The sequence below is a fragment of the Mangifera indica genome, chromosome 9 (assembly GCF_011075055.1).
Source record: "Mangifera indica cultivar Alphonso chromosome 9, CATAS_Mindica_2.1, whole genome shotgun sequence".
NCBI lineage: Eukaryota > Viridiplantae > Streptophyta > Magnoliopsida > Sapindales > Anacardiaceae > Mangifera > Mangifera indica.
The window spans coordinates 181904-194191 of NC_058145.1; the positions used below are offsets into that span (position 1 = coordinate 181904).

The 12288-nt window shown below is 31.6% G+C and overlaps 3 protein-coding genes across 3 annotated transcripts in view; 1 reads left to right on the forward strand and 2 right to left on the reverse strand.

Moving 5' to 3' along the window:
- Nucleotides 1–1853, forward strand: part of LOC123225612 — a 2846-nt gene extending 993 nt beyond the window's left edge. Inside the window, exons 2-3 of the mRNA XM_044649711.1 lie at nucleotides 242–601; nucleotides 1477–1853. Coding sequence (XP_044505646.1) covers nucleotides 242–601; nucleotides 1477–1719 — 603 coding nt within the window. The 3' untranslated portion in view covers nucleotides 1720–1853. The remainder of the gene's footprint in view (nucleotides 1–241; nucleotides 602–1476) is intronic.
- A 2185-nt stretch (nucleotides 1854–4038) lies between these two features.
- Nucleotides 4039–5267, reverse strand: LOC123225613 (MYB-like transcription factor 4). Its single transcript, XM_044649712.1, has 3 exons — nucleotides 5138–5267; nucleotides 4939–5068; nucleotides 4039–4843 (listed from the first exon to the last, which is right to left on the reverse strand). Exons 1-3 carry the CDS (start codon nucleotides 5265–5267, stop codon nucleotides 4039–4041), a joined length of 1065 nt encoding a protein of 354 aa, XP_044505647.1.
- Nucleotides 5268–9254: 3987 nt separating this feature from the next.
- LOC123226019 (organic cation/carnitine transporter 3-like) lies at nucleotides 9255–11141 on the reverse strand. Its single transcript, XM_044650452.1, has one exon. The coding sequence runs from the start codon at nucleotides 11101–11103 to the stop codon at nucleotides 9538–9540; it is 1566 nt and encodes a 521-aa protein (XP_044506387.1). The 5' UTR covers nucleotides 11104–11141; the 3' UTR covers nucleotides 9255–9537.
- Nucleotides 11142–12288: the final 1147 nt, after the last annotated feature.

Below are 12288 nucleotides of genomic sequence, written 5' to 3' on the forward strand. Positions count from 1 at the left end.
AATCTTTCTCTTTACTAAAGAAGAGAAATAGCTTGTCACCATTATAATGAAAGACTCTTTGTTCTTGACTTTAGTGTGTACTTACTCTCATTTTTTCTTCTTTTTCTGATTCAGTTTCTTGTTTCTTTTTGTTTTTCCATCTTTCTTACCTTGCTTTTAGATCTTTGTATGATACTCTTTTGCCTCATCAATCTGTGAGTGATTGTGCACACTTAATCAGAGTAATCTTGTTTTGCTACAGGATTCTTATGCATTATGTCGCGTGTTCAAGAAATCAATACAAGTTTCTAAAACAACAGAACAAGGAAATAATAATGAATTGCAGAAGGAAACAATGGCTGGGGTCTCTGATGAGCTAATGTTAGGAGATGACACAAGTGGGATTGAAAGTTCCCACGGAAGAGAAGCCGAAGATGAGAATTTCAATTACTCTAATAATAAATTGCCATCTGATACTTCTTCTTCAGATTTCACTAGAGGAACTCCCACTGAAACTGTCGGCACAACTGATGAGTTACAAGCTCCATTTGTCTCTGACGAAGCCAACAGTGCAGCTAATATGTATTCACTTGGCGTCGACTTCTCTTCCAATCTAATTCAGGTATATCCAAACTCATGCTTATTTCTATTTAAATTCATAAATGTTAGTTAGGGGTGGATTACAGAAGAGGTTTGAATCTATCGTGTTCAATTTGATTTTGAGCTTATTTGAGTTAATAAGTAATATTACAAAAATAACAATGTTGTGATAAGGTAAATAGTATCGATTGAAGGTGGAACATAACTCAAGTTTACTTTATTCAAATAACATAAACTTAAGTCTCAATTGGTCCGATTGGAATCTACCCCTTATGTTAATTGAACATGACGTAAGATGGTTTTTTCAAAGCCATTGGTGAGATAGTCAGCATTAGGTCACTTCATTTCTTCAAAATGGGGCCTCAACATTTTTATATCGCAGTAATTTATGTCTTTATTATCTCCTTTACCAAGGCTACATTTCCAGCAAATTTTGCTTTGTCGTTGCTTTATCAACAAGGGGCGCTTGACCTTGACGCTCAAAATTTTAACAACAGTTAAATCCTTCTTCCTTTAAACACCATCGATCACCCTCATTGCATTCACACACAAAAGAAAATACAAATCGATTGGCTGATGCCCATGTGTTGGAAATGGCCCCCAATACAAGCCCTTTGAATTTTCTTTTGATCTTAAAGCAACAAAAGTTACCGGTGAAGGTGTTTTTTACCTATATAAAGCTAGCTTCCCATAGCTTCTAAAAATCTCTTAGACCGGCTCAAATATTTGTCTTTCTTCACCATCTTCCATAACTGCTTTTGACTGACTCAAACTCTCTTTTCTTTTCCATTTTCCGCACTCTCTAGCTAGCTCTTCAATGTCACTATCTCCAATGACACATTTCTTTTCCATTTCCCAGTCAAAATAATCTGCCAAAATTTCTTTTTGTGAATGCAGGAAATGCAAATGCCGAATATGTATGCAGAAGACCTTCAATATCCGTGCCCTTACCCACCATTAGAAGTAGAAGACTTCCCACAAATAAACATAGCGGAGACAAAGCCATCAAAGCTTGAGAATTTGGAAGAGAGCTTGATACACGATAAATATTGTAGGGATTACATGAATGGGACACTGGAAGAGATTTTCTATTTGTGTGCTTCTCAAGACAATTCCATGGCCCTCCCCATGCAAGAATGAATAATCATCACATTACTAACAAATTAAATGATATAGCTTTTATACTTGTTTTTCTTAATGTCTCATACATAAACATATATGTATGCTACTTAAATTTATACTTAGAATATATTGACGAAACAAATTTAAGGTTAGAATCAATATGGTGTTGGGCATTAATAACCTAAAATGGGGGATTATTTTTGCTAACCACAAGGTAAGTATGTTTACCAATATTTGCTTTTTGCGTCAAGAGAATTGAAATTGTACTACAACTTATATGATCACAGACCCATGGGGCAAAGGTACACCATTTTTCTTTTTTCTTTTTTTTTAATTTCATTGTTATTTTTTATTATAATGTTTGTGTAATTGCTGGGTCAGTCTTGAAAAAGCAATGAAAAGTATACCATCTTTGTATTTTCTTATATTTATTATTGGTATTAAAATTTCTGTAACTAAAAAGAAAAAAAGGCAATTTATATGATTGCAAACATAATAACTAGTTAAATTACCATCACCAAAAACTAACTAGTCCCCGTAAAGGCATACAATTATATAAAAAGCATCATGACATGTTAGTTTATCAATAAAACTAATAATTAATATAATGTATTACCATATAATTAAATAATTTTAAATTAAAAATAAAATAAAAATCAATCATATAATAACACATAATGTAAATATTCAAAATTAGATACATATAATATTGATAAAATCTATTTTTGAACAAATTAGGAGAATAATTGTGGTTTTGTGATAATGATTTGGAGGGTTAGGAGTTAGGAGTTAGCATAATTGGATGTTATTTTGAATATATAATTGTGTACACACTTATATGTGTCATCATATAATTAAATATTATTTTATTTTAATTTAAAATTACTTAATCACATAATAATATATAAATAAATATATATTTATATACTCAAAATAAATATACATAATTTGATTGTAATACATTTATAAATGTCACGCTGCAGGTTCTGGACCTACTACGGCTGAAGAAAGCACCATCCAAAATGGGAAACGGAGTTTTCACTTTAGACAATTCAGGCCTTCACTAGGCCAGCCCATTACCAAGCGACAAAGCTATTGGGTTTAACAGCAAGTTCTTTCAGACTCCTGTTTTTTTTAAATAAAAAAATTATAATATTTTATATATTAATAATAATAAATACAAATATGACGTATAAAAGTTATATTTAGAATTTATACCTGTTTTATCTAAATGATATAGTTATTCTCTATTACTCAATGGGTTATATTTTAAAATTTATAAAATAGTCTTAATTTGTCTTTGTATTAGCTTATAATATTTATGTGTCAATATCTCTCAAAATGTCTAAATTAGTTTGGACCATGTCTTCAAAGTAACCGTATTAGATGGGTCAATAAAACATTTGACTCTATCTCTTTCTTCCTAAGATAATTTCTTATTACTTATGCATCATTCTTAATTTTAAAATCAAAGAAAATCTATTTTCTGAATTTTATTCATAATCTATACATGTCTATGATAATTTAAAATTTGTAAATGATTTTGATATCATGTTTATGATAAATTCGGTTTTCATGTTAACGTATAATGTGTATCAACATTAATTTCAACTCATTTTTTAGACTATATCCATATTTTAACCGTGTTAAATGGGTCAATATATATTTATTTTTTACACTCTTTCTTATTTAAGTAACGCTATATGCAATATAACAAATTTTATGTTAATAAAACACATAAAAAAACGGTCGGAATGTATGGCTTTCCCATCAATAAAGGGTAATAACATAATATTATTTAAATGATTTATGAGTTTTTAAACTATTAAGACATATTTTAGTTTATAAGACTTAAAAATAGTAAAATTATAACGAATATAAATAAGTATAAATATTGACATATCATTATATAATTAAACATTATTTTAACTATAATTAAAAATAATTTAATCATATAATAACATGTCAAAATTTGTAATCGTGTTTGAAGTATTATTGTTGATATTATTTTAATATGTTGGATAATTAAATTAATGTATGGTTAACTTGAGTCTTAATGTGTATGTATTAAACAATGAATATGGTCAATTGATTTAGTTATACGGAGGAATTGGAGTCCCCCTTCAATACATCTCAATTTAACCCGTCACAAAGCAACCACCAGAATTTCCTTTTATTAGCTTTCAATTCTAACACTTTCCAAATCATCTTTTTGGCAAGAAAATTTTTCAGATGTAAATAAGTAATCAAAGTTCACACAGAAGCAAAATTAAAAATTACAACCTGAGCAATTAAAAATATACTAATAGTTATTTTAGTTGCATACAAATTACTATATTAAAAGTTCCATACATAATCATCAATGGAGATTGAGCTTAGATCACGACACATTGCACCAGCCATGAGTGTGGATTCCACAAACTCAAGGTCAAAACTAGAGGTGTCAAATGAACAATCCATATCCTGATGAACACCCTTATTTACTTCATAGATTTTATAGTTGCTTTTCTCCTTCTCTTTAACTTCTTGTTCTTGAAGTTTCAGTCCTTCCAGGCTTGATACTCTATAGGGTTCAACCATTGTATCGGTGCCCCAAATGGAATAACTCTCCTCTAGGAGACCAAACCCTGATGGGTTCACTGAAGAAGTTGAGGAAGAAGAAATGGGTCGACTCTCAATGGAGGAGACACTAGGGAAAGTAGTAGTAGTAGTAGTAGTAACGGAGTCGTGGGAATTTTGACCACAATTTGCTGTCCAAAAATTAGGGTTTTGCATTTGATATTGAGAGGTCGGTGTTGGTAAAATTGTTGAGGCCATTAATGGAGAATATTGGTGAGCATTTTGAAGAGGAGGTGAAGGTGAAGGTAATGTGAGAACTGGAGGTGGACTCTCCATGTGTTTATTATTATTAATTGGTGTCATTTGTCCATTATTCATAGTGAAAACAGGAATGGCTTGATCGAAGAAGGCTTGTGAGATGTTGCATGTAAGCTTTTTAGAAGCTCTTTGATGAGAAGGGATCAAATTGTGAGTCTTTGGGTCTAAACCTTGTGAGATCAACTTCTTCTTAATGCAAGAATTCCAGTAATTCTTGACTTCATTGTCAGTTCTTCCTGGCAAATGCTTAGCAATCTGAGCCCATCTGTCAAAAGCATGCAATAGTAAACAATAACCTAATTCATAATTGAAATTATATAAACAGTCTTTTTTATTGGTAAAAATTTGAATTGGGTTTACCTGTTGCCTAAAATTCTGTGGCAGTCAATGATTATCTGTTCTTCTTCCCCAGTAAAGGAGCCTCTCCTCAGGTCTGGTCTCAGATAGTTTATCCATCTCAACCTGCAACTCTTTCCACACCTTTGCAAACCTGCAAATTCATCAATATATAATAATTTCAGGAGAAAAGAGAGAGAGAGAAGTTTATTATATATCATACCAGCCAGTTTTGGAACAGAACTCCAGCTGCCATGGCCATGAGTAGTGATGTGTTTAAGGAGCTTCTCGTCTTCTTCAGGAGACCACAATCCCTTCTTGACTTTCTGTTTACTGCAGCACCTGTGACCCATATTCTCACTAGTTTAATTTCACTGCTGCCTCCTCCTCCTCTCTCTAATCTCCAACAATATACCCAAACTCAGCTTATCAATGTAAAACAAACTATATATGTAACTTTACATCATTCTTCAAACTGACTGCTTTCACTATTTTAATCACTGAAAGCTCTAGCTATACCTAATGAGGTGTGTAATCATTCAAATAAATATATGAAGTGAAATGTTAAAAGGGTATCGAATTAAAGCATCAAGAAATGAAAGAGGAGAGTCAGGTGACTGAAAAATGCATGGAAATTTGAGAAATACAGGCCATGTGGCAACACATTTAACATGATGATAGCCAATTGCAGTGTGATTAGATGTTTTGTTTATTAGTAATTTTGGGCAATCTGTCAAAACCATTTATCATTAGAAGCAAGAATCCTCTTACGGTGACTCAAAGGTCCCACTCCACAAATATATTATAATTTCAAATAAATGAAAAAAGTTTTGTCAAATTTGAGTGAGAGAGGGGTTACCTAAAACCAGCCTGTCTTATTTTTCTTATGTACTTCACTTGATTATATATATATACCAACAAGGTGATGTTATTTGTAAGATTCAATTCCATTTAAACTATTCAAATTTAAATTTAAACTTGGATCAAATAAGTCTCGTGAGTTAAAAGATTAAATTATTTTCATAAATAAACCAAATTTTAATTTCAACTCATTGATTTTATACCAAAATTTTATTTAAGTTTAGTCTGATCAAATTTGTGTCTAATTATATGTGGATTTTGAACTATTATTTTTCAAACACAAAAACAAGCTATAGTTCAATTAATAGTACAAATTTAAACTTGTAAAAAGATCCGATAACATAAAAATTTTTAGGCACCAAAGGAACAAGAAAATTCATGGAGGACCCATATGAATTGGTGACAGAAGGCTATATATTCCATTTCAGAAATGTGCTGGAAATATAACTTCAGGTTCACTCATAGTGAGGAGGACCCCAAGGTCTCATTGAGTGCTTTGGTGGACATTAATTTTATACATCAATATTACAAACATCGTAGATTTTGTTTTGATGAAAACCAGTAAAGTTACATCAAGTTATCAAGGGAATTAAAATATATAACGAAGTTATCCCTTAAATTTATTAAACATGTTGAGATTCTAGAGGAATATCAAGTATCAACTAATTACAATAACACGAGTTTTGAGTTGTCAATAATCAATGTCATGGTTGTTGAGTCGTAAATTAGTATCTCTCGCCCAAAATTTAGCAAAACCAACTCTCAATTATTGTAAATTCTATAGAAATTCTTTACACAGTATCAAAAAATAAATAATTATATTATTCATAATTATTTTACTTTTTTTTAAAATTATCATATTACTCTTAATTACGATCATTGATAATTTGATTAAACTTGACATTCAAATTATACTAAAAAGATATCAATTAGTTAGATTACAATAGTTAAGGTACGACTCAACACTCGTAATCACTAAAATCATATCAAAGAAATGCAATTCACTTATAATTGTGTTAAAAAATCGCATTGAAAAGATGCAATTCCAAATTAGATCACACATTTTTAGGTGTGATTCTTGTTAAATTTAAAAAGATATGATTTGGTTTTCTGTGTTGTTGTAAATTTAAAAAAAAAAAAAAAGTATGTTGTGGATAGATATTTGTAATTTATGAATTTGGTAGTAGGAAAAGGTGGTGTCCCAAATATTGGGTTAAAAAAATAATAATTTACTTTTAATTTAATAATAAAGTAGAGTGACGAAAATGGAGAAAAATAAGATGTTTATAGTATGTAGAGCAAATGACTGCATTAGCATTTTCAATTAGAATACAGGGAAGGGTGGTGATTATGATTTAAGGAAAGTCAATATTAATTAATTTCTTCCTAATCACCCTTAAACTATTTGATCTCTTCGATTCATGTGTGTAATTCAATATGTTAGATTGTTTCCTTATGCCAAATCCCTCTTTCTCTCTCTCTCTCTCTATATGTTACATATTTATGAATGCTGAATTGAATTTCCAAGGAAAAGAATAATTAAGCTCACAAAAACTTGAAGCTTTCATTGTAAAACAAAGGCAATAACAATGCACCAATATTTAAATTTACGACAGGTTAATTATTTAATCTCTATGATTAAAACACATTAATAATGATTTAACTGTCTTAATAGCCATGATTTACATCGCAAGCTTCCAAGGGATTCTCCATTCATTAGGGCAAAGAAATTTGTTGCCCAAAAGGAATTGACAAATAAACAAATAAAGGAGAAGCTTTTTCAACAAACCATTCATGATTCCAAGTTTACGATTCAATATTTTAACATAAATTTAACTTTGGTTTATAAATGATTCAATATTATCAAAGTCATTTCTATGCATCAACAGCTTAGTTTTAATAATTAATTAATTAATTAATTAATTTATATCTACTTGCTAATTACCTGTGTTGAAGAAGCTATTAATAGTTGCCTTGGCAATCGAAGACATGCGATAGATGTACCAATCATTCAATTCATACGGTTACTTGTTTATCGTATCTATGTTTTAATTATATATATATTCTTGATAAACCCATTTTAGGGTAATAGGTAGAGTGGACCAATTCCTAATCTTCTGTTAATTATCTCCTCTAATTCTCTCTTAACACTATAATTAAATATTAATTACAATCCTATTATTGTCCATGGTGATCGTTTATCTCTCACATCATCAGACTGCCCATTGATGTTATACACATGATGGACTTCTTCATGAAGGCGATGTTCCCATTGATTCCTCACTTGTAATTTACGCTCATATTAACTAAATTCTATATTGAAGAGCTATCAAATTTTCATTAAGAGACTCGTATGTATTATTTATTATAGCCTCTAAATTATCCAATTGAATGTTTTCTTGTACAATAGATCAGACAGTTTCTCAAGCAAAAAGACTAAATATGCCATTAAAGCTTCTTGCTCTCTTAATCATCTTAATTAAGCTGAATTAATTTCAATTTCTTGATGCAAATAATCTACAAGTGATGTAATGGATGTGATATATATATTTAAAGCTTGAAGAAGAAAATATATATGAGCTAGTTAGAGAAAATAAGATTAAAAAATTCAAGTTAATTTGAGGATAATTATGAGATGCCAGTCAATGAAGTATTGAAGAGGATAATCAAGTTTACACTTCAAAAATTAACTTCATACTAATCCTTATTTTAATGCTAAATAGTGGAAATTAATTGACTAATAAATTCAAAATTAACATTGACCGATGCCTATACACTAACTATTATGTCAGCTTTTCTTGGCCTTTCCATTGTTTATAAAACTTACATGTTATTAATTAAGTCTTTTTATGATATTAAAATTTAATATTGTAATCTCATCTCAAATGTAAGGTATGAGATTTCAATCAGTATAAAGTTTATATAGTTTTAAGTTTTTCAATCTCAAGAATGTTATCGAGGAAAGGGTCCTGGAAACTGGTAGCATATATGTTTAAGAACATGATTGAGGGCATATAATATTTAATATTAGTTTTTCAAGAAAATCTATAACTTATGGAGCTTCATTCTATTATTCGTAAAGAGAATGATTGGGCTTAAAAAGGGCTGAACTGAGGAGTTAAATATATTTTGAGGCCCATTGGTTTATGAGTTTCAGATTTCTAAAGCCTATGGTAATCCAGTTCTATGCCGAAAGCAGCACTGCAGGAACCATAGCCATCAATATCCTTTGTAAAGCCCATTTTCTCTTTAACTGCAACTTAATAAACTTCTGTGCTTCTCCAAAAGGCATGTTGATGCAAGTTACCGCCAGGGCCTCAGCTTCATGTCCATTTATGAATAGTCATTTAGTAGATTCATTAACAAAACTAAAGATATATACAAATACAGCTACCTTCTGTCTAATGATTTTTAATTTTCAAAGATATATATAATTGCTATTTTTACAATTTCTTACTTTTTTCTCTCTGTTTTTCTTCAAGCATTTACTTATATTGACAAAACTAATGAATGCTTTGATTACAGGGAAAATAATGCAGAGCAAGAAAACAAGTCCATGACAAGCTTGCTCGAGCTTGTATCGTTGTTTTGCTTGGCTCAAACCTGCTCGTTTGGCCAACGTCACTACATCGGAGCTCACCTTGCTGGCGATCCTTCTTCTTTTGTTTAACAATTCGAACAAGCTGAGTTCCAGCAGCCCTTGGTCACAAATTCAACGGCTGCTGACTAAAATTTAAGATATGATTTCACTCCCTTCAATGATCAGGTTACATGGACAGAGTTGCCATCTAAACGTTCTTGTTCATCCAAGGTTTCACAAAGAGGCACACCTTTTGTCTCAGGCAAGCAAGCCAGGAATCCACCACTACACAGTACAAATAACCCAAACGCTCCAAACGAGACCAACCCATTTTGCCTCCCAGCTGAAATTAGCATTGGACTAAAAGCAGCACCAAAACTGACTGCCTGTCTCACCATTGATGCAGAAGAGTTTCTTACGGACGTGGGAAACAGCTCAGTGACATAAATCAGTAACACATTGAAAGCTACACAGACGGTAAAGAATGAAGCAAGCTCCGGACCAAATTGTAAGACCTTCTGTCCATTGCCAATTATGCCACAAATTATGCTGCATATCCCACTTACTATACAAAATGCTAGCATTGAACTTGTCCTTTTCCATTTTTCAATAACAAAAAAGGATAGAAAATATGCAGGTATTTCTAACAACGCATTGAAAGTAAGACTCAGATATATATTTGAATCTAAATTTCCAACGCCTAACAGCAGGCCATAGTAAGCCAATCCTATGCCAAAAGCAGCACCCATAGCCAACAATAACCTCCGTAAAGCCCATTTTCTATTGAACATCTCCTTCATGAATGAATAAAGATGGAACTTCTGTACTTCTTCTTGAAGTGGGATATTGGACAAACTCAGGTTTAAGCTATCAAAATTAACTGACGATGATGATGAAGCAAGTTTTCTTAGTACTGCCAAAGCTTCAGCCTTATATCCATGGATGAGAAGCCATCTTGGCGATTCACTAAGAAAAGGAAAGACTGCTATGCAGTACAAGATTCCCGGAACTGAAGTCCAAACATAAAGGGTTTTCCAAGAAGAATTTCTATTTATGTAAGCAAGAGCTGGCAACGTCAATGTTCCAAGAGAAAAACTGAAAAATCCAATAATTCCTGCTTGGCCTCGCCATCTTTTTCCCACCTTCTCCATTAACAAAACAAGAGTTGTTGTGACTATTGAAGCTCGAAAACACCCGCACACAAATCTGAAACTTGAGTATATCCAAATATCGGTGGAGAAAATGGTTGTAAAAGCAGTAATAGACATAGCAAAACATGAAAGGAGAAGCAGTTTCTTACGACCAAGAGATGAGTCACCATGTGTAGAGAGAACAAATCCACCCAACAGGCAACCCACTAAGAAGCACGAAGAAGGCAAGCCAATGAGAATTGAAGAAGCACATTCCAGGCTCCATGCTGATATGATTGTCTTGTGAGAAGGGCCATCCCAAGCCCATGAGCTCTTGGAGAGATTACAGATATTGGAGCTTGAGTTACAGGTGGAACTATTTGTGCAATGCCATGTTGGCTCAGCATCTGTGTAGACGCTAAGGAATGTTTGTTGAGCATCAAAGATTAATAGAAGTGATACAAGAAGAACTTGTATCAACTGGCTGCATCCAAAACCTCCCAAACTTTGTTCAACCATGTCATCCAGGGAAGACAATTGTGAGATCGGGTCAAGACTCAAAGTTGATCCATCATCGGTTGAGTTGGTTTCAGAGAGAAGAGGTGATGATTTCTCCATTTGTCACACCGAACTTGAAAAAATAATAGATGAAGAAGAAAAAACAAAGAATTTCATGCATGTAAGTAAAACAAAAATCAAAGCAAGAGTAAAACATATAAGAGAAAGATGAAACTTTTATCTATTTTTTTTGTCTTTTACAAGAATATAATTATTTAAAGAACTTTAAAAAAATATATCTTTCAAATCGAAACTTAAAAAGTGAAGAATTTTTAATTTGTTATATAAGAGAAAGTAAAGTATAAGAATGTTTATGTTAGTTCAAAATGAATTAAAAAGTATTTTATATAATGGTTGTTTATTTTGTAATTTTAAAACTCTTTTTTAATCTAACAAATTTATAATTTAAAGCTTATCATATATGTATATCAAATATACACCTTCATCACTCTAATTTCACCTTTCTAATATCTAAATATTTAAAATATAATTTTTATATTTATATAATTTTTATTATCTTTTATAAGATGTTATTTGCCTTCAAATAATTAATTATCTCTCTTAAAAGTTTATTTTATTATTATGACCCTTTAAATTTATCATGGTGTAATCAAAAATTGTAATATTATTTTTATTTATAATAATAATAATAAAATTATATATATTTAATTTTTTATAAGATAAAAGATATTCAATATATTATTTAAATATTCGAAATAGTATATACAAAACATTGCCCGTGGCGGCGTCAGAGCCTTCAATTGTCTTCCAAACAAAAGCATTGGAAGCCACGCCTCAAGCGTCATTAATCAAGGAATAGAAGCAGGCAGCTTAGCTCGAAAGATCGCCCATACTATTAGTGTGCAGTGCCATCACTTGCATGAGCCCCATCCGACCCCCCACCAAGCTGCCTGCCGGCCCTCCAGTACCTTTACCACTACTTCGCTATATTGGGACCAACTGCCGGCCCACATCATCTTGGGTCCCACTCCCACTCCCACTCCATCTCTCTCTTCAATTATTATTTTTAATTGGTAGCTTATTAGTTGATCAATCAATTAAACATATGGACAAGATAGAGACAAGGTTTATCGTATGTGACGTAACAATGGGACCACATTGAGAAATGTTTTACTGGGAGCAAGACAAGAATTAAACATCAAACTAAGATTCTAATGTTCATTAGTACTTATGATTCCCATGTTGATATATGATTTAATAATGTAGATTTAATTTCATTTTAAT

What these genes read in the sequence shown, in the direction of transcription:
- LOC123225613 (XM_044649712.1), bottom strand. Translation starts at nt 5,267, where the DNA reads ATGGGTCACAGGTGCTGCAGTAAACAGAAAGTCAAGAAGGGATTGTGG. An exon ending in TTCTGTTCCAAAACTGGCTG is followed by an intron (nt 5,069 to 5,137) that starts GTATGATATATA and finishes ATGAATTTGCAG; the next exon opens with GTTTGCAAAGGTGTGGAAAG. An exon ending in CACAGAATTTTAGGCAACAG is followed by an intron (nt 4,844 to 4,938) that starts GTAAACCCAATT and finishes TGCTTTTGACAG; the next exon opens with ATGGGCTCAGATTGCTAAGC.
- LOC123226019 (XM_044650452.1), bottom strand. Translation starts at nt 11,103, where the DNA reads ATGGAGAAATCATCACCTCTTCTCTCTGAAACCAACTCAACCGATGAT.